At 38.5% G+C, this 26,105-nt stretch overlaps 2 protein-coding genes across 2 annotated transcripts; one reads left to right on the top strand and one right to left on the bottom strand.

Annotated features, from left to right (window-relative positions):
* Nucleotides 1-749: 749 nt before the first annotated feature.
* ABCB28 (non-intrinsic ABC protein 8) lies at nucleotides 750-14,600 on the bottom strand. Its single transcript, XM_077392495.1, has 16 exons — nucleotides 14,066-14,600; nucleotides 12,507-12,694; nucleotides 9,535-9,558; nucleotides 7,563-7,664; nucleotides 7,081-7,171; nucleotides 4,749-4,849; nucleotides 4,523-4,573; nucleotides 4,314-4,442; nucleotides 4,041-4,103; nucleotides 3,667-3,946; nucleotides 3,178-3,326; nucleotides 3,000-3,089; nucleotides 2,275-2,409; nucleotides 1,724-1,780; nucleotides 1,592-1,648; nucleotides 750-1,496 (listed from the first exon to the last, which is right to left on the bottom strand). The coding sequence occupies exons 1-16, from the start codon at nucleotides 14,475-14,477 to the stop codon at nucleotides 1,260-1,262; spliced, it is 2,166 nt and encodes a 721-aa protein (XP_077248610.1). The 5' UTR covers nucleotides 14,478-14,600; the 3' UTR covers nucleotides 750-1,259.
* Nucleotides 14,601-15,820: 1,220 nt separating this feature from the next.
* On the top strand, nucleotides 15,821-24,771 carry LOC143888160 (uncharacterized). Its single transcript, XM_077392494.1, has 5 exons — nucleotides 15,821-16,143; nucleotides 22,030-22,291; nucleotides 23,054-23,253; nucleotides 23,432-23,619; nucleotides 24,300-24,771. Exons 1-5 carry the CDS (start codon nucleotides 16,040-16,042, stop codon nucleotides 24,587-24,589), a joined length of 1,044 nt encoding a protein of 347 aa, XP_077248609.1. The 5' UTR covers nucleotides 15,821-16,039; the 3' UTR covers nucleotides 24,590-24,771.
* Nucleotides 24,772-26,105: the final 1,334 nt, after the last annotated feature.

Here is a 26,105-nt window from a genome sequence, read left to right as displayed (position 1 = left end):
TAATCGGCTAGATAAAATCCGATAAAAAAACACGATCATAGGCAAAATAAAAGCAACTACAATAATCACAATAAGGCAATAGACAGAGAACACACGATTTGCATGGTTTTATCGCAATGACCGACATCCACGGGTGATATTGCATTTTTTCACTATTAGAGAAGATAAAAAGATTACAAAGGGATTAATACAATCCCATAAACATGGAATTCTTCTTTTTCTCTTCCATGAACACCCTTCAATCTCAAACCCTCATTCTCTATACAAGAAACAAAACCCTTTTTATCTCTACAAAAGGAAACCACAAGAAACTAACTTGTTTTCTCTTCTTATCTTTACGGAAGAAAAAACAGAACCACTAAACAGAACCACTCTTATCGTTCTCTCTCAATTTTTTTTTCAAAAAACTAGAGGAAACCATTTTTTAAACGTTTCATTTCCTCTTTTACATCTCTACGCATACGTTTTTCAAAACCATCTCCCAACTGCTTTGGAAAACAAGACACAAATACCAACACAAAAGGAAACATAGGCAATTAATCCAGACATCTAACTGCATCGTTTGCTCTGTTTTCTGATTGTTGCTTCCAGATACCAATTCTTACTGATTCTCATATGGAATGGGTATGCATCCAAGGATAACAGTGAATCATGAACCATTTTTTAAAAATAAAATAAAATAAAAGAAGTGAATCGTGAATGCTGAAACAGTAAGAGTTGCAGTAAGAATTGCGACGACAACGGCGGCATTAATGGAGTAAAATACAAGTCTCATTCAATAATAACAATCATATACAGACAAACTAACCTTTTGTTGGCTTATATTCCTGAACCAATCTGAAGGTCAACTTTCATTCAATGCCTTACACTATCTGAAACTCCCTCGCCCCACAAAACAAGTCTCTAGCCAAAAAAGCAGAAAGTGAACAAAATAATCAGTTTGATTTCTATGCATCTCCTTTAACAGTCTCCTTTTCAGCATTTCATTCAGACCCTTCTATTTTCAGCTTGTATCATGATTCGGAATTCCCCCAAAAAAATCAGAGAAAGAATAAGTCTTCCATGCAATAACAAAAATTGGAAAAAATAATAAACAGTTCTAATGTCATGAAACAGCACTGTTGTTGCTTTCTTGATTTTTTTTTTAATTCCTGCTTTCTTGATAATCCTGACGTTGTTAAGGTTAACAAATACTTAAATCTCGAGTCCCAACTCAGCAGGATGGCAAATCACTTTGCAACAAACTCTCTATTTTTAAATCACTCAAATGCAAGCCTTTGTGTGCCAACCAGTGAAGAATATTGGCCCTTCTGAGCCAACAACTGGAAGTGGGTCCCTTGCTCTGTAATCTTCCCATCTGAACAAAGAGCGATTTGGTGTGCATTTTGCACAGTGCTTAATCTATGGGCAATCACCAATGTGGTCCTATCCTTCATTAGATGATTAAGAGCATCTTGAACCAGGCGCTCACTAACTGCATCTAAAGCACTGGTTGCCTGTATCAGAAAGAATGAAGACAAACTGAGCGAATGCATAGAGAGAACAGTGGAGAAAATACCACAGACCGGCAAGTAATACCCATTAAAAATACCTCATCGAGTATCAGAATCGGGGCATTCTTGAGCAGAGCTCTGGCAATAGTGATTCTCTGCAAATTGGAAGAGTTAATGACTTTAATACTCTCTATTCTGTGATTCATTATTCTGTGACTTTAATTTATTACCTGTCTCTGTCCTCCACTCATCAGGCTTCCACGTTCACCAACTAGAGTGTCATAACCCTAAATTGAATAAACATATAACAAGAGGAAAAAAAGTTAACCACAAGGAACACATCAACGAGAACATATTCGGTGTTCCATACTTCTAAATTCTTTTTGACTGATGACCGGATTCCAGCAGACATGGCTCACATGCACGTGATCCATACCATTCATCTGGTCTGTCCCATCGTGGATGAGTCATAGCCCAAAAATCAATGGTCAGACATTCCTAACCATCCCATTGGATGAATTTTAAGGAGTGCATATGGACAATTCAAGCAAAAGAAGTTAACAGTCTACATTCATTGCTTGGACAGTTAGGTTCATCCTACCAATATGATTTTTTTTTCATCCACAATGGGACCAGCCAGACGAACAGAGTATACATCACATACATGGGTTCCACATCCACCAGATTAGAGAAACCAATGCCAAAAAAGAATTAAAGTTGTCTAGCACCTGATAATTAATTAGCGTCACAAACTGAATAAGACACAAGTAAGAAGATACACCTGTGGAAGAGAAATTATGAATTCATGAGCATTTGCAGCTTTGGCTGCCTTTATAATGTCTTCTGTAGAGACATTTTCATCTGGTAGCCCGTAGGCTATGTTTTCTCCAATGGACACAGAGAAAAGAATGGGATCCTGCATCAGCATTTAGGACAAGGGCAACATCAAGAAGATAAGAGCTGGTCGCAGTGTTTCAAAACACAGATGCAGATCAAAACGCTACAAGTATACAAAGATGGAACTTTTGCCTTGCTTTTTTTTTTTTTTTGAAAAGGTGGTTCTTTTTTTAAAGAAGAAGAAAGAGACCACAATCAGAGGTGATCGCAGTGTTTCAAAACACGGATGCGGATCAAAACGCTGCGAAAACAAATCCTGGTCGACTCAGCACAACGCAGTCAAGTACTGGGTTGACGCGGTCATAACTCAGGAGAGTCAAAAGATTTTTTGATAGAGTTTGTAGGGCAAAACATGGACTCGGACAAGAATGTGACCAAGGTTAAAAGGAGTTGACTTGGAGGAGTCCACGACGATGTGGGTTTTTTTTTAAAACTATGGGTAGTCAGAGTAAAACAAAGAAAGCAAATGAAATAACAAAGAAAAGAAAGGAAATCATGTTGTTTAACAGGCTAGTAAATATGTAGGCAAGAAAGGAAATCATGCTATTTTATACTCTGATATTAATAATGGTACATTAAAGTTAGCACCATGCAGTTTGAAGAGATTACCTGATTCACAATAGACACAACCCGTGCCCATTCTCTTTTACCAAATGTCCGGATATCTTCGCCTGACACGGTTATGCGACCTCTAGTTGGCTGCAAATATGAAATGTTAGATCTTATTCCTTTCCCCACCCAAAACAAAGAGGAACAAATGGATTTTCTAATGAAAGTGAAATTGCACCTCATAGAAGCGCGCCAAGAGTTGTACAATTGTGCTTTTCCCAGCACCACTAGAACCCACCAGAGCTGTTACTGTTCCACATTTTAGCGTTAGGTTCAGACCACTTAAGACTTCCACATCAGGTCGCAATGGATAAGAGAAGTGTACATCTGCCACCAAAACAAGTGGAATATATAAGTTCACAAATCTAAAGTAACCCATGAACTGTAGAAACAAAATGACTAGCTCACAGGATATGATACAAGAAAATAATCCACTGGTTGCCACACTCAAGATGAAAGATCTCCCTAAGTTTGAATGTTTGATAATTAATTACTTTGTATGATGAATGAAAAAGATAAAGAGATAAGCACTTGATCTTAAATCAATGCCTAGAAAAATAAAGAAATTCAGACAAAGAATATAACATGGGTAAGAATTTGTCTTACATAATAAATGGTAAAGCAAAATGATGTTGTTGGAATATATATGAAACCATATAAAACATACCTTCAAGACAAATGTCACCGGACCAAGCTAGACTACATCCAGTATTAGGTGATTTCAATTCTGACATGGAAAGCATACTTAAAACGTGATTTTTCATAGCAGACACATCCTTGTAGAGCGATCCAACGTCATCATCATACTCTTCCTTATTATGGATTTCTCTCTCTAAACCATAAGCAAGTGACTCGTCGATTTCAGTCCCAGATAAAACAGAATTAATACGTTCGACAGCAGCAAAGGTCCCACGAAGATCACCGAGTGTGTTAACAACCCCTTGAACCTGAATTGTTTGTGGTATCATAAACCAAGAAGAGAATGATTATCACTTGAAATTATCAAATTAGCTTGACGAAAACACAGAGGAAATCACTCACAGCAAAAGTTAGTGTGAAGGTGTAGCCAATAAAAGAAGCCATGGTTCCAAAAGACAGTTCACCCTGCAAACAAATTTGATATATTAGAAAAGCCAATGAAAAGCCCATAAATGCAGTAATTATAGTAGATGGACAACATTGTTCGCAATGTAAAATGATGAACTATCTTGGCTTAGATATTATGGTACAGAACTTTAAGTGTAACAAAAGGTATGTCCATGAATTAAAGAGGGGATGGAGAAAACAAGGGGCTCAAGGCATATAAGTTCTTACTGCCTTCACTTTGCTTCCACCAAGACAATAAAGAGCCATCAAAGAAATATACACCATCACTCTAGTCAAGGTTTCATTTGCAGACTTGAAAGTTCCAAGCTTTATGCCACTCTCCTGGTAAGCAAGAACCTGCCAAACTTCACAGAAACAGATACTGAGATGTTCTAGAAGGTTGTAATAGTTGAATTTGTAAAGGTCCAAAAACTTACCAGACGACCGAACATTGACATCTGTCGCTTTTCACCAGCAAAGGATCTAACCTATAGGCACGAGAAAAAAATCACAGAGAGAAAATATGCTAAGTCTGTCAACCATATCTGAAAAGGTCTGATATTGATGAATCAAGTATAAATGTAACAAGCAGTTTAAGATATTTGGATAGAAAACTCAAAATTTAAAAGGAAAACATTCAAACAATTCATTTTGAAAACTTACAGTACGAATAGCTGAAAAAGTTTCAGTTGCACAATCAGATATGTATGCTTGGGCTATTCCATGAGCTTTGAAGACAGGTACAGTGGATCTCTTGTATAAAGCTTGTGAGCAAAAGAAAAATCCAAGTCAACAGACAACAGCATTTTATGAGCATCAATAAAAAAATTGAAACTGCAACAAGAATATCAGACACATAAGAAAAATGAGGAATGCTAATCAACATCTAAATAAAAAACAGTTCGAGAGAATCGCCGAATAAAGACTACCAAAGAAAAATGAGATTGTATTAAAGATGGTTGGCCGCAAACAAGAAAACAGTTGACCGGATCTTAATGAGCAACAAGTAGATATCAAATACCTTTCTCCCTGAACAGGCACCAAAGTGGCCAGTTATTTCCATTTGAGGACATCCTATGGAAACATGCAGTCCTTGAATCACAAAGGATTAACCAAACCAGTTGACAAAAGGAAAAGGGTACTAAAGTTCTAAGTGTTAATCTTAGTGTCCTTTGAAAAACTTAATTCCCAAATTAAAATCCAAGAACAGTTAGCGATGAATAGGGTTTTAGAAAATTTTGCTCTTTTGAAAAACTTAATTCCCAAATTAAAATCCAAGAACAGTTAGCGATGAATAGGGTTTTAGAAAATTTTGCTCTTTTGAAAAACTTAATTCCCAAATTAAAATCCAAGAACAGTTACCGATGAATACAACGAAAATAAAATCAAATGCACACATGAAAGAAAAGAAGAGAAAGAAAGAGTGTACCGTGATTTTATAGTGGTTCGGTCCAAAACAACGAACCCACATCCACTTGCACCATAAACGGATGGTGGTTCCACTAAAACCCGATCTTCTTAATGGTGAAGATCAAACCAGTACAAAAACGGAGATGGCTATGCGCCTTCTCCACTTGCCGTCGGAGATGGCTCTGCCATCTGAAAAGGTCGTGGCAAGTGATTTGGGTGCCATTTGCAAGTGCTAGAAGCCTATAAAATTATTCTTCAGTTATTTACTCCAACTTGCGGTTGGAGTAGAATGAGTGTCTTGATTCAGTAACCCATGAAATATTGGTTAAGCTCAAAATAATTCAAGCCTATATCTTTGTTGGAAGGCACTTTGTGCCGCAACTTCTTATGATATGGGTTCAATCCCAACTTATCTATATATATATAGGCTTATTTGTTGATGGATATTATACATTTGACTCTTTATACATTTTTATACATGCTACATTGGTGTGCTTGTGGTGTTTTTATATGTGTACACACACACACACACATAACCAGTTCCCCAATCAGTTAACCAAATTCTTAATAGTAGAGGGACATTTCTTGTCTCGTACATAATACAAATGGTATTTTTTGCCTCGTACATACAACACATTTATCTCAGCTCATCTAGTGATCAAGATCACATATTGTACAATTTACTAAGAATGGAGGTTTAATATGAAAATAGGTTAGACTACTATCTTTAATCCACAGACATACATATAGGTTTGCATGACAAATTCACAAAAAACTAAATCTTGAAAAATCAGTCCCGAGCATTAGGATTCCATAAGAATTTGCAGATATAATTTGGATCCCATATTTTTGCCCTGACAAGTTGAAGGGAAAGTTGTATAAGACAGTTGTGAGGCCAGCCATGTTGTACGGCTCAGAATATTGGGCAACCAAAAAGCAGCATGTGCATAAGATGAGTGTAGAGCAGATGCGAATGCTTAGATGGATGTGCGGCCACACAAGGTTCGATAGAATTAAAAATGAAGACATTCGTAAAAAGGTGGGGGTGGCACCAATTGAGGAGAAGATGAGAGAGCACCGCTTAAGATGGTTTGGACATATCCAACGTAGACCTTTGGATGCTCAAGTGAGAAGAGGCGACTCGTGCCAAGTTGATGGAGTAAAAAGAGGTAGGGGCAGACCGAAAACAACTTGGGTAGAAACAGTGAGGAAAGACTTGATAGCTAGGAACATAACAGAGAACATGACCTTGGATATGATAGAATGGAAGAAAATGATCCACGTAGAAGAACCCAACTAGAGCTAGGATTAGAGCCGGGTAGATTCCCTTCACCTTCTTCATGAAATTTTTCTAAAGGATCCATTTAGCCGACTCCAACTAGTTTGGGACAAAGGCTTTGTTGAGTTGAGTTGAGTCGAGTTGATTTTTGCCAAGACAAAATAATAAAGAGGCCATTTTCACAAACTATATAAATATAATAATTTTCTTTTTGAATGGTATAAAATCTAAATATATAAATATAATAAAAGCTAAGCATGCCCAATGACACACTTTAAACAAAGATTTCAAAGAGAAAAGGATTACCGACTAAAAGGGATACAGAAAGCATCAGCATCCCCAGAATAGGAGCAAGCTGCGTGGACAGTGCAAACAGTATGCATAATGTCCCAAAAACCTGCATGACCAGAAACAATAAAAGTCAAATGAACAAATACAAAATGGGAAGGCAGTGAGTAAAAATAGTATTGACTTTGCAAAGAGAAAATCCTAGAAACAATTGACATAAAGAACAGATGATGGGATTAAAAAACAAATAAAGGTATCCTTATCAATTGATAATGATGGCATAATGTGCCAGTCCTGTCAGAACTATACACAATATCGCATACTTGCTTGCAAAACCATAGGCAACATCAAGCTCACTTTTGTATAGAGTATAGTAGCTTGCCTCAGAGAATGAGAAAACCCTAGAATCAAATTACATAAAGAATGGATGATGGGAATCATAAACAAATAATTATCATTATCAGCTGAAAATCACTTTTGTATAGTGTATAGTAGCTTGCCTCAGAGAATGCCCTAAGTCCACGATCCCTTGAGATGTTTTCACTGACAACACCTTTTAGGGAACCCAAGTCAGATGTCAATAAACCAGTCAGTTCGCCGACCTGTACAAGATAAATAAGACAAGCATTTAACCCAAAAGCATATTTATTATAGCATTAACATAACATGATCGGGAAAAGGAAAAATAAAAAAGCAAAGATAATTTTTATAAGTGTTTCCAAAAGACATTGATTGGGCAAAGAGTTACTAAAGAAGTAAGAACATAGAAGCTAAACATTGACTTCACTAGATGGATCCCTTTCAAAAATAAATTTACTATGTAAAACAGACTTACAATGGAGATTCCGTGCACTTGTTTTTGCATGCCTATGACCATGTACAAAGAATATATGGTTGATAGGCTTTCCTGAAGTGGAAGTGCTTCATCTCATATCATATCTTAGGCCAGCCACAAAATCAGCTTAAAGAGAACAAAAACACATTTGAAAGGGCAAAAACAAATAATAAATTCCAAGCACTAGCGCTGCTTTGCTGGAGGTTTTTCACAATGAAAAACAACGCAAAATATTGTTGATCTCTCCATACATCCATTATATTTAAGCATTTGATTGCTTTTGCTTGGGTTTGGATTTCTTCACCATATGGTTGTGAAATTTTATCTTAGGGTATTAGAGCAGGTTAATTCCTTTGTTAAATAAAAGTTCTTCCTGTGACAGAAAAACCAGAACGGGTCTTAATACTGCAGTTTATGCGCATTGCTTAGAAAAAATAGTTTTAAGAATTTAGCCCTTGTGCATAAGGGGTGTCATGCATATAGAATTAGGTTATTGTGGTACAGAGATGAATATCCAATGTTGTTTTTATTTTTGAATGGTGAAATATCATTAAAGATGGAAAGAACATACAAATAGAACACGCCGACTGAGGGAGTCGACGGAAAGAAAATCAACACGAGAAAAGAGCAAAAACGCTATACAAAGGGGCTGTCAAGGGGACAGATAGTCAAACAACTCTAATTCCTGCTTCCCCACACCACCTCTAACAAGGCCGTCCCCCTCAACATTAGCAAACCTTTTGACAAGCTGAAAAACCATCTCCGCTCCACCAATCCGGTCACTAATCTCATCCATCCAACCAGCAAATCTCCAAGGGGTGGAATTACTACCCTTTAACCACCCTATGACATTCATGGAGTCTCCCTCCATTATCACCTTAACCAAGTCTAGAGACTGTGCTAGTCTAATACCCTGAAGAGCCGCTCTTATCTCTAATTCATTAGAATCCGCTAAGCCAATCGGTCAAGAAAAGACCCATATTCAATCAGTCCAGAAAAGGCCCAAATGTTGTTTCAATGTTGTTTCAGCATACACTTGCTTAGCAAACTCAATCTGCTTCCATTTGTTGAAGCATAAAAGATTAAATAATGCCTTCTCCAATGGCTTAAGCTTTTGGAGTAAATTGGTTGTTTCATATGGTATCAGAGCAATTGCCGGGGTTCAAAACTCCTCGATATTAAAAATCCACATCTAATGGCCAACCCAAGAGAGGGGCCGCATATGCCACGTGTAGGCTAACCCTAAAAAGAGGGGCGACACTTGAGGGGGAGTGTTAAAGTATAAAAGATTAAATAATGCCTTGTCCAATGGCTTAAGCTTTTAGAGTAAATTGGTTGTTTCACACCATTAAATACCAGAAAACTCTTGCATGTCAAGTCAACCTTTCTGGCCAAAAACTGCATACAACACTAGATACAACACTAGATGCTTTTGCATCTAGTTACTATAGGGAATATTCTACCTTAACCAAGCTTCTCTTTCATTGGTGGAATTTAGTAATAAAGGCTACATAAGAAGATTATATGAAAGAAGTCAAAGAATGTTTCTCTATAACTGTCTCATACTGAGTTGCCGTGTAAAGCTACAAATAAACATGAGAAAGAAATGAGATAAAACAGAGTTATCACAATCATACCTTGTATCGATCGAAAAACTCCACCTGCAAAGGGAAATAAAAGTCCATGGTCACATTTTAGAGCGACCACATGAATCTGTGTCATAGAGCATTGGAAAAAACGTTCAGAATATTAACAGGCAACCAAAAAGTAAAATATAAAAAGAACAAAATTCCCAAACACGACACAGAACAGCATGTATATTATACTTTTTGACAATGAAGTCTGGCGTAAAAGAATAGAATAAAATTGTTTGCCACATTCCAAAAATGAAGCTTATAAAATCACACTTCAAACGATTGCTTTCTAGACTGTTGAGTGCCTCCGCCAAGGGAACATTTCTTCTGAGGCAGTTATGATGGTAACATCCTATCCTAATACCCTGTTTTCATTTCTAAGATTATTTCTTATCGATCCTTTGTTAGTCACAATGTTATCATATTTCACAGTGCATTCACTGTAAGTTTTTTCATCTTTTTTTTCATTTTGCCATGTTCTTCCTAACGAGCATTTTGGTTATTAATCAGTTTTACATTTTTTTTTGTCTATAACACTTTTTCCTTAACTTGCTTAGTAAGAATCATTTTCATATTCTCCTATATTTAATTCAATCAAGGAATCATATAAAGCTATCAATTAGTTTTTTCAATGCTCCAATATGACCATGGTCGTCGGCAAAGAAAAAAAATGGAAGAGAAGAGAAGAGAGAAAGAAAGATGACAAGGAGAAAAAGATGTAGAGAGAGGGTACATCTAGCCACATCCTATGTCCCCTCTAATCATATTATCTATCTAATCACTTATAACGAGAAAAATAATAATTATAAAGGATATTTGTCTCCCCCTCAAGTGAGAGCATAAGTATCACCCATGCCCCGTTTGGAACAAAACATATGAAAATGATCATGACCAAGCCCTTCGAGGTATTTAACAGCATTTATTTGCTCCCTCTTTTATCTCAGTTTGATGAGGGTTGTGGTTATTAGTTTTTTATTGTTTTTGGTTGTGCTTGTTTTGTGCTCTTCACTTCTCTATATTTTGTGTTTTTGTTAATGTATTTTGTAATTGTTCAAAAAAAAAAAAAAAAAAACCACACACACACACACATTCAGTATTATTTGCTTCGACTCCTCTCCCTGTTGTAATAAGAATTATAATTTTAAATAACTCATAGACTCATGAGATGTTTTAATTTGAAGAGTATGTCCCACACAAAATCTTCCATACTTCTTTAGTTGTATCCAAGAACATTACATTAGCACTCTTCTTTAGTTGTATCCATGCAAAATCTTCCATAATTCTCGGACAGCCATTCTTCTTACTTGCTAAAAGATTCACCCGGTCCAACTTCGGTCAAAAATTCTAATCCCCTCTAGCATCTATAGCTTCCTTCAAAGATTTATCCCATAAAGGTAGTTAAGCACATTCAACTTCACAGAGGCAACTTGTATTCCTAGCCTAATCATGATGTCAAAAAGAAAATCCAAGATCAAACACAAAGAAGGTCGTGACTAAGTCCGAATGATATTCCACAGACAAAAGTAGGCTAGGAAAAATATGGCACTAGATCTAATACATGTGACAGATGAGAGAGGGAACACTTACCATTCGATCTGGTTGAGGATTTTATCCTTCACACTTGAACATGGACCAATCCCCACAGCCCTTTGAACACATTAGCCACCTTTTGGGACTGTTGAGACTCTGCTATCTTATGTACACAATACAAGATATGCCCCATCACCTGTCTGTTATGAGTGGCATACTTATATTTGTGGAAGCCGTGGGATACCCACACAAACTTCCTTCTTTTCGTCTCCCTCTTCTACTTCTCTTTCTCGTCATCTTACTTCTTTCCATTTCAAACAAGTAACACGGAAATATTCATTATCGCCATTCCTCTTTATTTGAATAACATCAACAAGACACATCCAAGCACAAAAACACAGGCAACCACATTGGTTTCTGAGTGGAAAGGGAATAAAACCCTAAATCTTGTTGGACAATCAGTATAGGACTGATCTAGGGCTCCAAAAAGATGCTATGTGGAGGGAAAGAAAGAATACACCAGGCAAGATCTCTTGGATATTGGATCAGTATTATGATACCAGTTGATAAAGTAACCATGGATGGAAAAGAAGAGAAAAGAGTGAAAGAAAGATGAGAAAAAAAGAAAAAAGATAGAGGTTAGACGTCTCAACAAAGGGAACAACTCTATGCTACAATAATGACACTAATAAGTGAAATGAAAAGAAAATGATAACTATATCCTACACTTATGACAAGAACAATGATAATGATAAAAGATCATACTTCCAATTAGCTCCAAACTGCAATGTAGCCTCTTTCTCACTATTAATCCGACTCATCATTTTTTCCAGCCTGTAAGGGTTCTTAGTATTGGATGGGCTAACAAACAAACATTAATTATTTAAAAAGAAAAAAACATAGTTAATACATTTTCAGACCATTTGATTCACAGTTTCATTAAAGCATGATAGTGGAGAGCTTCGACATGTTCACGGATCTAGTCATTATATAATCCATCCTCTTGGATGGGTTTGTTTTCCTAAAGAAACCTCTACTTTACCAAAAGTAAATTTGAGTGCCTTCACATCCCTCACCAAGCCTCCGCCAAATCCTTCTTCTCTTCTGCAAGCATCATCAGTACTGCAAATGCCAGATTTCATATCTATCGTTCTCTATTTACGGTCAGCTGTTGCTTTTCGCCAGTGCGCTATTTTTAATTTGTATCAAGATACATGAAGATGGTTGACTTTATATGTTGAAAATGAAGAGGTTCGAAGAAGTTTATGATTCCAACACCGGATTTCCTAGAGTGAACGAAATAAGTACAAAATGAAATAGATCAAAAAAGTAAAGGGAAAGGCAAACAACAAACAAAAGAAAATAAGAGGCCATTTGAAAACCAACTGACATAAAATCAACTACAGCGCATATAAATAAATGGCTGAAAGGGTGACTGGATGTACCTTTTGAACCAATATCCTTCTAAAAATCTGAGCTTTCAAGGTGGCCATCACCTTCTCCCACATTGTGTTCATATTTAGAACAAAAAGAATAGTGAACATTGGCTCCAAAATGTATACAATTCCAACCTTGGCAAGCAGTTTCCATAAAGGATATGATGTTGTACCTACGAGTAATTCAAAAAGTTTCCCTACAAATATTTTCCATGTGGTCAGAGAAAATGCATTGATGATTTAAAGAGTTCATGTACATTGAACCAATAACAGTAAGAAACTGACACATGGAACTGCTAATTAAGTGACTGGGCAAAGGAGTATTGACTCCTTGAAGAACATAAAGACGATTGACTAAGATAAAAGCACATTTTGGAGACCCAGAGAGATAAAAGTTAACCTGGGCAGGTTCACATCAATTTTAAAGAGCCAGCAAGGTCATAGTGATTTTTATCTGTGCTATACTTTTCTAAAATATCTCTTATGCAGTCTTCCTCATTGAGTAAACTTAATGTTAGGTTCTTTAAATATTTTGTTAATGAGAACCAGCAGAGAGTAATGATTTTCATAATGTGTTTTTACTGAAAAAATCATAATGTGTATTACCTAATTAGAGTGAGAAGTCTTTCATTGGATATTGTCTCTAAATTTGGGAACGAATTATTTTTCCTCATAAGATGACTTGATTGAAACACCAAAAATAACAATAGCTAAGTGGTGCTCGAACCTCTGCTGATAGCAATCTTCTGGATTGTATGATAATGAGTCATATATCAATTGCTAACAGACTAGTCTTTGAATATAATTCCTTTTCAAAAGGACAAACACAAACAGAAATCGTGTATACAATATGATTAGCTTACAACACAATGGAGATATACAATAACACATTGATTCATGAACTAGCAAAAACAAAATGAAAACCAAAAGTTCGAATGAGCCTATCTGATAAGACAATAATTGAAGGTAACAGAAATAATAGCTTAATTAGTTGTTAAAAGAGCGATCGGCGAAGCCTCCCTTTAATGACTAGCGCGGAGGGAGAGGAGGGGTTGGTTTGATTAATCGAAGCATGCGCCCAATGGTCTTCTTGAAAAAGATTAAGAATTCAATTTTTATTTTATTTTATGAAATGATGAAAAAATCTAAAAAAGAGAAGAAACATGACCGAGTCAGTCAAGGCGAAAGATGGCACATAGAACAAATGAAAAATATAACAAACACAAAAGATTAACAATTCAATTATGTTTACCTTTCAAAGTTTCACAATCCAATTGGTGGTCGTGCCCGACACGGTTAACACTCTGAGCTCAGTCATCAGTTGTTTATTTGATTGGTTTGATTGAATTTTACCTTAATTTCTGTACTATAACAAGTTAAGTCATCCTGAGTCTTTGAATTCTTAAATACTTAAGCCTTGCAGTCAGCTAAAGTTTCAATTAACAAAATTCAACAATCTAAAACCCAAATCCCCAAATACATAAAAACAGGGTGTACTACAAATCTACAACCCCTAGAATCTAAAACCCAAAAAAAAGATGATATGTAAGAGGAGGAAAAAAGCTTACCAGTAAAGATGGGCATGGAAAGAGTGCAAGTAGTGCCCCCAATAAGAGAAACGAATGAAACAGCTAGCCCTAATTTGTGCTGAATTAAAAGACTCCATACAAGGCCCCAGCTTACAGCAATTGGGGATTCAATAGAGGGAGAATTCGATTCAGAGACATTTGGGTCGTTACTAATACTGCTGAGATTGGGGTCGGATGCGGGAGCAGAGATGTAAGCAGCCCTAGTACCTCCTCTGTGTATTCGAGTTGTGGAGAATCGTGAAGGTGGAGATGGCGGGAAAAGTCGTGAGTTTTGGCGGGAAATGTGGGGCGAGTGTAAGAAATGGGTTTTGGTGATTCTACGAGGAGGAGGAGGTTTTGAAGGTCGGAGAAGGTTGGAAATTGATGGGAGAGGGAGGCTTCTAGACGCCATTGTTGCAAGTTTGGGAGCTGATGGAGTGTCAGAGTGGGGTGTATTTTTTCCTACATTTACGTGAGGCTCTGATTCGAAGGGAGTGGCTCTTATTCTCTCACAGCGGAATTATGGGGTCCGCGCGGAAAGGGAACGCTCTTTTGGGGTCTGGTTTAAAAATCAAGGGTCTTGGTTAGGTCAGGTTTCATATCGGCGTGGGCCGGTCAGGTTTAAATCATGGTTTTAAATTTCGGATTTCGGTCAGGACTGAAACTGGAATGTTCCGAAGCTGAAATTGCCGAAATTTACCAAATTTCAGGAAATTTTGGCAAAATTTTCGATAAAATATTGATTTTTTATTTCCTTACAGAATTTCAGCCGAAATTATAGAAATTTCGGTCCAAAAAACCAACATTTTAAGCGCTTCTACTGAATTTCGGCCAAAATTTTAGGATTTCGACTGAAATTTTCTACATAATATAAAAAAACGAAACCCAAAACCTCACCGGACTCTTTTAAGTGTACTATGACTTTCTTAGATATCTATACATGTGTCAAATTAATGTTTTCGATGAGGTAATCATATTTGTAATGTGAAAAAGGAGTAAAATTATGCGGTGCCCACTCATGATGTCAGTGTGGGCGGTATGACAGAAGTACCGCGCTTGATAGTTGATCCAATATAGCCTCTTAAAAAGTGGGCTGCTATTGGATAAGGGCAATGATGCCCGCCTGGAGCTTCAAGCTCGAGCACCATATAAAACTTCATGAAAAAGTAGTTTCATTCTTAAATTTATTTACTTGACCTAAATTTAGAGATTTTTGATGAGAAGATTTGCTATTTTCTAGAATCTTTGAAATTAATCACTATCGGATTCTAAACATTACAAACCTGACCTGACCCAACTTGAGAAACCAACCCGGGATAATTTCTTGGGTATGGTAGGGTTATGGAAAACCCGCCCCGAGTTTGCCCCAGTGTTTGTATTTCCTAAATAAATAAATAAATGTTCTTAACTAAATGTTCCATGTGTGTCTTCGCTTATGACCCATCAACGGTGGGATCCACCTCGCGGACAAAACGATCATCCTACTCCTTCCAATTATACAACGAGAAACTCAATTGGATTGGTAATCTTCCATAAATTTCATCATTTGAAACTAATCATCTAGTGGGTGCTACTGTGAATAAGTGCTAGGCTTGAGACATGAGTTTTCAAATGTTAGCCCCACGGAGCCAGGTGCACTTATTATAAATTTAAAAAAATAGTGGGCCCACCTAGTTGGAAGATCTAAACCATTCATCTGTTGGGCCCCAACGTAGTGGCGAGTTTTAGACGACAGTCAGTACGTATTTCAGTTGTTTGATTAGACTTTTCTTTAGCTAGGTTTAGGAAGTCAAACCTCTCTCTCTCTTATCTTCTGCCATTATTTGATTGAGAACCAGATGTAATAGCTCTGCTTAAGGATCTGGTGAGGACTCTTCGTATACGATGGGGGATAATCAAGTGGCATATTGGAGTTTCTAGTTGTAGAGATCTTAACGTGTTTTCTATTCATCGTTGAGGGATTTTTCTTATCAAATGGGAGATCAGAGAATGGGGAATTGGGTATTTTTTGTTTGGGCATTTGCGTGTCTCGTGGAAGTTCTCCATGCCAGCACTGGTGACACTGATCCCCATTACAAGTAGGGTTTTCTTTCTTTTATTTTCTTTTCTGGTTCTGTTTTTTTTTTTTTTGAATGGTATTTTTTTTGCTTCTGTTCCTGATCGTTTCATTGTACTAATACTTATTTCCTCATTTTTTTTCGAAATTTGATTTTTCGCTTTCATACTGTGTAGTTTGATGCCATCACTATACTGCTTTTACATATGATTCCATCATCGACTGCTATGATATCAAACCATGCTCATTGTTTTCTTCTTGCTATTGGAGAGCGCGACTAGTAATTTGGGTTGTTTGATTATGAACCCAACAATCATTTGATGATGACGATTAAAGGTTGGACTAATAATACTTCACTCTGATAGCAAATAGATGTAGTGCGGATCTGTGGAATGTGGAAGAGACGTTGCGGGTAAAAAGGATGAGTAAACATTATGGTTTTGGATCTTATGATTAGATTGTAAAATTATTTTTTACTAGGTTTAGAAGGAAGCGGGAATGTGCAGACGTACGACGGGAAGGTGCAGACGTATGCTGGAAATGTACAGACATCTGCCACGAAGGTGCAGACTAAGATTTTTGGTCAGACTAAGGGGAGCAGAGATCAAAGAATAATATGTAGAAAATTAAGAACTGGAAATAAAGAGGATTAAATCAAGAAATTAAAGAGAAAGATGAGATCTGGAATCACTTCATATTCTAGATATTTCTTAGGCATCACACCCAGGTATTCAAGGCTTTGCACCCTGAAGAAGTTTGTACTAGAATTCCGCTAGCAATCTTGAGGCATCGCACCAAGGGAACCCTAGGCACCGTACTAAGTGGTTAAGGCCTCACACAATGGAAAAGTAGGCTTCACATCCATGATTTGCAAGAAAGAAAGAACAAACTGATTTTCACTCGTTCGTCCGTAGCATCCATAATCATAAAAGAGAAGTAACCCGAGACTTACAATATATAAGGAAAAAAGAGAACTAGAAAGTTTAAAACCCTAAAACTTTTGGACTTGTTAACTTACCAACTTCTCCAAAAGCTTAAGCTGTTGGAGAAAGGCGTTATTTATCTTTTATACTCTAACACTCCCCCGCACGTGTGGCCCACTTGGCAAACAGGTGGCACATGTGGTCCCACTTTGGGCCGACCATCGCATGTGGATTTTTGCTATCCGGGAGGTTTGAATCGAGACCTTTGGCTCTGATACCATGTTAACTTAAGCTTTTGGAGAAGTTGGTAAGTTAACAGGACTAAAGTACCCTCTAATGACTTAAAAACTCTCCCCACTTAAAATTTTCATAATACATGTGTGGGGGCTCAAAGGACGTAAAAATCTTAGCTCAAAGAACTTAAGTAATTTTGATGGGAAAGGACTTTACTATCCCCCTTTGACCTAAACAGACTTAAATAACACTCTAAAAACTAAGTGAAACTCTTAACGTTAATGATCGGGCTCATCTTCTTAACTCCTTGATTCTTAATAGCTTCTTGGATGCCCCCTCCCCTGGAATCATACTCTCGGGCATTAGAGGACTCAACCTTCTTGTTGAGTATAATCGCCAGCTTCATTTGTGGGAGTTCTTCCGCTTTGATCTTTGCCCGCGTCATATAAGGTTGTCCTTTCCAACGGGATCTTTTTTTATCTTAACTCCTTGATTCCAAGTGGGATGTTTGTTGGTTGCAAATTATGCCCCAAGCACAATAAAATGAAGAATTAGACCGAGTGTTTGGAGGATTAATATCTATGTGGCATTCCGTTGAAAATGCCGAGTCTGAGCTAATGACTCCTTGATTAGCCTATTCATCCCACAATACCAGAGATATTTATTTATTAACTTGGAAAGAAGGCCGAAACTTTGGCCCAGCACCTGCTGAGATTGGATGGCCTGAATTGTCCGATTCAACATGTCACCTTGTAAACTGATTTTTCTTGTCAACATAGTCTACTAACAGAAGCCAATTGAGCAAAGCCCGATAGAGCAGACTTTTTTTATAATGAATTGAGTGTATGACATTCATAGGGTAAAGTAAGTAGCATATATTTCCTCTCTTAACTTGAATAAAAATGCAGCAAAATACAAGGAGGATGTGATGTCCAAATACAATAGGAAGACAAGTTTATACAATTGAGAAGCAATCACTAATAACTAAATCACTTCTATCAACTCCTTCCCTCACTAACACCTTTGCTTTCTCACTTGCCGATCTAAGAGAATGCTGGATTTGAGGAGTGATTGCCGGGCAGCAGTCAATGATCTCTCGTATGATCGGAGCTACACGCTGCGGGCATTCGGATTTCCCATTTGCCCATGAGATGTCATTGCTAGAATCACTTTCAATCATTAATTTTCCGGAGAAAGATTCCATGAAGATCTGTAATCCTGTCAGTAGTGCTCTCTCAAAGAAACATTTGAGAGCCTCTCCTAAAACAACCGTCCCTCCACCTGGACGGTTGTTTTAGTTTTTTTTTTTGAAAGGTAACAAAGATTTATTGATATGAATAAAGTACAATCAGGGGACAAGATGTCCCAGAAATAAAACGATTACGCTCCCTCAGTGAAGGAAATAACACGAGTTCCAAGGACATTAACACCCTCCTTTGGCTAAGATATCAGCCATTCCATTGGCTGACCTTTGCCTGTGCACCAGCCGGGGATTGATCTCCCTAATAAGGTCACGGGATTCATCAAGCACGCTCTGCAGCTTCCACGGACCGGCTGAACGTCCAGATGCCCATGCTATAGCATTCGACGAATCTCCTTCAATAATTATAGGCCCCAAATTATTTCGAAGAAACCATTTCAGCCCAAATAAGAGAGCCCTAGCCTCAGCTTCATTAGCGTCACAAATACCGATCGATCCAGAGAAAGACATAATCATGTTTCCGTTAGCACCCCTGATAACACCACCAATGCCGGCTCTTCCTGGGTTCCCAAGTGAACTGCCGTCGAGATTAAGTTAACCCAACCCTCTGGCGGAGGTTCCCATTTCGGCAAGATACAATTAACAAACTTCTTTTCCGAAATTAATGTGCTCCATTGTCGAAGGATTACCCCCAATGGGTAGGGAATGCCAGATTTAGCGCGAGACCATGATATGATAGAGATGCGATTGTCCAGGACGATGTGCATCCAAGATTTGCACTTGTTCTGGAGGATGCGCCAATTGCGTTCTGCTCATAAGTGCCAAATAACAGCGTAAGGTAATGCCTTCCACATTGATTGCCCCATTTTGCCGTTGAAAGCCCCATTCCAATTTAATAACTTCTCAGAAATATTGCTATGAATCACCCAGTCAATACCGAATGCCTTAAATAGAGTCATCCAAATCCGGTGAGCTAATGAGCATAAGACGAATAAATGGTCCACAGATTCTTCGTTGCATTGGCACATGATACACTAGTTAGCAAGGTGGAAACCCCGTCGTTTGAGCCGGTTGCAAGTGTTAATGCTCTTGTGGCAAACAGTCCATGTGAAAGCAGTAATCCGAGGCGGCGGGACCGGGCTCCAGACACAGGAAAGAGGGGATAATGGTTCGTCAGCACCGATAAGTTGACGGAAAAAAGATCGAACCGAAAAGTCCCCTTGTGAGTCAGGTGACCAGACCCATTCGTCAGGGGATGTAGGTGATAGATATTTACCCTGATAACAAACTAAGAAGAGACTCATAGCTTTCAATTTCATCATCCTTCAAGTCGCGGCGGAGGCAAATGTCCCAAAATTGGTTTCCATGATCTTCGCCCCTGACAAGGTAGTCGCATATTCGCGCTTGAGGATCAATCGGTAGGCGGAGTAGATCCGGGAAAGCTTCTCTGAGTAGTCTATTCCCAACCCAAAGATCGACCCAGAATCTGACATGATCCCCCTTCCCCACCTTGAATCTCGCAAATGGCAAAAGCAATGCCCGAGAGGTAGACACAGATTTCCAAACGCCGAAGCCGCGCCCCGAACTAGGGCCATTGCAATCCCATTCCCCCCACCCACATCCATATTTGTCTCTAATAGGACCATGCCATAACGCCTCTTTTTCGACACCAAACCTCCATATCCATTTCTCTAATAAGGCTACGTTACAGAGTTTAATATTCCCGATACCAAGCTCACAATTTCTCCGGCTTTTGCATACAGTTTTCCATTTCATCAGATGGCTAATCTTTCGGGGCTCGTTCATACCATCCCAAAGGGAATCCCGTTGAAGTTTTTCAATACGAGCTGCAATCGATCCCGGGATTTTAAAGAGGGACATATAGTAAACAGGCAGCCGCCTTGATAAGAGTAATACGCCCACCAAAGGAAAGGTACCTTTTCTTCCATGTCGCAAGTTTCCGTTCAAGCCGAACGATCACCTCATCCCATTGAGAAGCCTTCTGAATTCCGAATCCCAGAGGAAGCCCAAGTATCTTAAGGGTAGCTTGGCATCCGAGCAACCCAGCATCATAGCACGATCCCTGACTGATGAATCCTCCATATTGATTCCAGCGAACACGCTCTTCGAGAAATTTATCCTTAGGCCCGATAGGATTTCAAACCACCAGAAAACTCGCCTGACATTAGTCATTACACCATCACCATCTTTTAAGAGAAGCAGTGTATCATCTGCGAATTGCAAGTGGGAGATTGGAGACGACAAACTTGGTGATAATCCCGAAAAATATCCTTTTTGCTCCGTCTCTGAGATGAGAAGGCTTAATACCTCCGCCACCATAATGAAGAGATAAGGGAATAATGGATCACCCTGACGGAGGCCGCGAGAGCTACGAAAATATCCCTCCGGGGAACCATTAATGAGAATTGAGAAATAGGTAGAAGAGAGACACTCCGACATCCATCCCCTCCACCTCACACCAAAACCCATCTGTAATAGAATATAGTCCAAAAACTGCCAATCTACATGATCGTAGGCCTTTTCTAGGTCCATACGAATTACAATGCCCTTCTGCCCAAATCTTCTAGCGGAGTCTAGTATCTCATTTGCAATTAGGATACCATCCAGTATCTGACGCTTGCCCTCAAAAGCCCCCTGATGTTTGGAGATAACATCACCCATTACCGTTGCAAGTCTGGTGGCTAAGATCTTGGATAAGATTTTATACATACTACTGACAAGGCTGATTGGTCTATAATCTTTCAATTCAAATGCTCCATCCTTTTTGGGAATTAACGTAATGAATGTGGAGTTACTCCCAATGCTAATTTTACCCCTCTGATGGAACTCGTTAATGTACCCAAACGCTTGATTTTTAATCACCTCCCAATAGCGGCACCCATTGGGAAACCGTCCGGACCCGGAGCCCGGTCTTTTTTCATTGAATGTAGTGCAGCCTCTACCTACTTCATTGAAAAAACCTTTCCAACCAATCACTTTTCGCCACAGAGATAGTCTTGAAATATAATCCCTCCGGTTTTGGACGCCATTCATGGGTTTTTGAATACAACTTCTGCTAGTATTCCACAATAATTCTCCGGATGTCCTTCGGGTCCTCAATTAAAACTTCATCCATAACTAGAGAGTTGATGTGGTTGATTCGACGGTGGGTTGATGCCATTTTGTGGAAAAATTTGCTGTTGTTGTCCCCCTCTTTTAGCCACGTTACACGAGAACGGTTGTTTTAGTTGATTATATAAAAGTGCCTTCAGTAGAATTTGTTGTTTAATAATTTTGACTCTCCTTCATGTTTTATGACAGTCATGGGGAGTTAACCATGGGATCAAAGTTTAGCCTGTTGCCTGAATGAACCCGAAATTTTTTAATGTTTTATCAAGTTATTTTTTTTTAAATGGATTTATCAAGTTATTAGTTATAGCTAAAGTTGTTAGCAGGTATCTCAAATATGGATTCCATCAACAAGAAGCTACCCTGAGATTAAATAATTTCTTTTCTTGTGTTTTCTTATATGATATTTCACTCTTGCCAGGTCTTGTGTAGAACAATGTGAACAAACAGGATGTGTTGGGGAAACCTGTTTTCAACACTGCAGATTTTCATCAGATGGGGTCGCGGCCGATGGTCCATGGTACAGGCAGGAACCCCTTTACCTACGCTGGAAACAGTGGGACTGCAGGAGTGACTGCCGATATCACTGTATGCTGGAAAGAGAAAAGCATAGGGAAACACTCGGGCACGGTCCTGTGAAATATCATGGGAAATGGCCCTTCAAGCGTGTCTTTGGCTTTCAGGTCTGTTATTTTCTTCGCTACTCATTGGAGCTTCTGACTGATATCCAGCACCTTGTGATTGACTTGTAACTCAGCCAATTCGACATTATTTGGCTGAGTTACGAGCACCAAGTCCAAACACCAAGTTTATAACAAATGGACCAGTCACTGGTCGACTTGAGTGCATGGTTTTAAATTTCCACCGAAACCGACATGAATCAACTGAAATGTTTCCATTTCCATCCCCGCTGAAACCGAAACTAAAACTACTGTAATACATAAATCAAACTCTGAAGTGTCATAGTGGTATACTATATTAGCATGTATTACATAACTATATTTATATGAATTGCATGCAAAATGTGCTGCATGTATTATGTATAAATATTTATATGAATTATATTTGAAATTTGGTATGCATTAAATAATCCGACATGCGCGACAGTGCATGTCACTAAGTGTTCGATGTTTTTAAACCATTATGGATGGTTTTCTTGCTTATGTGATGGTTTCTAAGTGTAGATGTGCTTATTCTAGCATTTCTTGAAGTTTCATCTTTGATTCTATCATTTGTGTATGTTGCCTTGATCTTACAGGATTTCTACCGAAATTTCCAACCGAAACTGAAACTGAAACTGGAATTTAAACCCTTGCTTGAGCGACCAAGATGAATTTGGACATTGATGTAGCCAACTCTGGGCTTTTAAACATTCTCTCACCATTTTCACCGAACTACTTCAAGTCTCACCATTTCCAATGTGGTAATGTTCCCCATGCATACAGGAGCCTGTTTCTGTGGCATTCTCTGCATTCAACCTTGGAATGCAGTTCCATGGCTGGCTGTCCTTTTTTGTCCTTGTATACTATAAGTTGCCTCCAAAGACTCAGAGTAGGAGGGCAGGCTACGAATATACTGGGTTGTGGCATATCTATGGGCTCTTGTCTATGAATTCCTGGTTTTGGAGTGCTGTTTTCCACAGTAGGTAAGCAGATTTATTAGTATTACAAATTTGATATTGATCTATTGTTAAGATCATCTTGATAAAAAAAAGGTCATCTTGATCAAAGTCCAAAGATTGCCATGGTTGATGTTGCAAAGGATTCAGTTAGACTTTTCATTCTATCAATGTGATGGTATTTTAGCTTTTTAACATTTTACAGGGATGTCGAATTGACGGAACTGTTGGATTATTCGTCAGCTGTGGCTTTACTTGGGTATTCCCTTATTTTGGCCATATTAAGGACTTTTAATGTGAAGGACGAGGCTGCGAGAGTCATGGTCACCGCCCCACTTCTCGCATTTGTGACAACACATATCTTATATCTCAACTTATACAAACTCGACTATGGTGAGCCCTCGACTCTCCTGTTAAATTTTCCATTTATAAAAGATGCTCAAACATTAGCTTACTGAAGCCCGGCCTTGACTGCCTCCAAGTTGTTGGTGGTACTGGGTTCTTAGGCCGTGTCTGAGTATTAAGAACTTTTTTTTGAATGGTATATTGTATTGCTGCTGCTGCTGTTGTTGTTCAATAAGATTCCGCTGTCTTCAAGATTCTGAGATTCATATGCATTTGTTTCAAACCAATTACTGCAGCTTTCTTTCTTTTTTTTTGGTGGGCAAGCTTGGGTTTGGTACTCTAGTCTTTCTTGGGTCTTTACATGTATTATTATATGTTTTAAAAAACTAGTTTTGTAATCTGAAGGTAATTTTTGTTCTACTCTCAGTTGCTTTGATATCATTAAATCTAATAATTTTCTATAAGTCTGAAAAGTTACCCTACAAATTGCTGTTTCTTTTGCTATTTAGGAAGCTGTACCTATTTCATTTGCCAAAGTCAATTCCAAATCTCTCCAACAAATTTCCTTTTCACAAATGCATATTTTGACTCTGTTAGGGGCACTTGTGGCCATGTTTTCTGTTTTCTGTTTTCTGGTAGCCATAAGGCCATTTGAAATGCTGCATTGAAAGCTAAAAAGGCCCACATTTATATAATTATACTTTTGTGTTTCCTTTCAAATTCCACAGGGTTGAACATGAAGGTGTGTGTCGCCATGGCCATTGTTCAGCTTCTTCTGTGGGCGTTCTGGGCCGGCCTAACCCGTCATCCTTCACGCTTTAAACTGTGGACAGTCGTCTTGTGTGGTGGCCTTGCCATGCTTTTGGAGATCTATGACTTCCCTCCTTACAAAGGATTTGTGGATGCCCATGCTCTCTGGCACGCCACCACCATTCCCCTCACCTATCTCTGGTGGAGCTTCATCAAAGACGACGCCGAGTTCAGGACTGCGCACCTCATCAAGAAGAAGGTTAAGTAATGGCATTCTCGTTCCAATGCACAACTAACTGGTTGTTTGTATCAAGTTTTCATGCCTCTGTTTATTGAACTGTATTATTTTTTTTCTCTTGCAAATATTCTTTTGTACTTGGAGAACACGCTCACTGCCTTTAGTCACAGCCTAGATATCATGGGGTATAAATTTATGTTTTTTCAAGACAAGACTGATCCAATTCATGTCCCCATCTCAGTATACATTTGAGATATGGGCTATCTATGCTGCAGCCACTGTCCTGAATTGCCAATGGCCACAACTCTCCGATCACAGGGTCCTTCACACACAGGATCATTCCATCCAATTTTTTTTTGTCCACATTCTAAAATCAGCAGTGTCAAATGTCCATCTATCAATCACCTGACCCAGGGCCATTTTCTCAGATTCCCTTCAAATTACACCATTATTCCATGAAATTTCGGCCACAGTCCAGAAATCCATAGGGCAACTTACAGTCTTAAAACCTAGGTAAGGTTCATATGAAGATAGAAATGCATGTCTAGAGGCCAATGTAAATTTTTAGAGACCGCTATTTAAAAACTCTCGTAGTCAATTGTGTTTTGTCCTCCCAACTCAATCAGAAACTAATTTGACCATGCTATGCGGGGTAATGAAAAATTAACTTGTCAGTCACTGAGTCACCTGAGTTGGCTCTTTTTGACTTCTTGCTGAGCTTTCGTCCAAGTTGAGTTTTGTAACATTGGTAGAAAGACAACTGCAGTGTTGATCCAGTCAGATCCGTTGATCTGACCGTTGATCCGAACAGTAGCCGTAAGCCCAGCCAAATGCCATTGAGAGCACCTTGATCAGATTATCACAGGCCCTTGATCTATCAATCCTCATATAGGGCTTCGTCAAGAACAGTTTGACTGTTGATTTTTGCAGTACTTTATGTTATGCGTAAGATGTACATTCAGGATGGGACCAAGGCCATTTGGGTCGTCGTATGATTTTCTACAAGATCAATGGTCTTGATTTAACATACGTATCCACGTGGGACCCAAAAATTGCATATTACTATTAATCCCAACAGTGACCGGGGAAAGAGGATCTGATCTGATGGCTTCTGGACCTCCCATGAATGTGACTCTCTCCAATCTACATAGTATGTACGCATGTCTGATGATTGATTGAAGTTCAATATTTGGGTCCACTGTGAGGAGGGGCCGATATTAAAAAAACATCAGTTAGTTTCATTAGACAATCCTAACCGTCCGATTGGAAGTATGCATACGGAGTTCTGAATCAATTGGGGGCTGTTTGGATACGGGGATTTTAGAATCCAGGTTTTAGTTTGAAAGCGGTGTAAAATTCTGAATTTTACAATCCATTAGCCTAGATTTTAAGTAAGAAATCCAGGGTTTAGAAATCTGCCCCATCTTGAGATTTCTAAAACTCAACACAGGACAATCTCTCTCTCTCTCCCTCCCCGAAAAGAGGGGCAAGAAATCAGAAAACGATGGACGGTCTCCTTCTCTCCTCTCCCATCCAGGTTTTTTAT

The sequence above is a fragment of the Tasmannia lanceolata genome, unplaced genomic scaffold (genome assembly GCF_043159265.1).
Source record: "Tasmannia lanceolata isolate RefF3 unplaced genomic scaffold, GAP_Taslan_0.1 ptg000012l, whole genome shotgun sequence".
NCBI classification, from domain to species: Eukaryota; Viridiplantae; Streptophyta; class Magnoliopsida; order Canellales; family Winteraceae; genus Tasmannia; species Tasmannia lanceolata.
The sequence above is the reverse complement of the archived record's forward strand: the minus strand, read 5'-3'. Positions and strand labels throughout refer to the sequence as shown.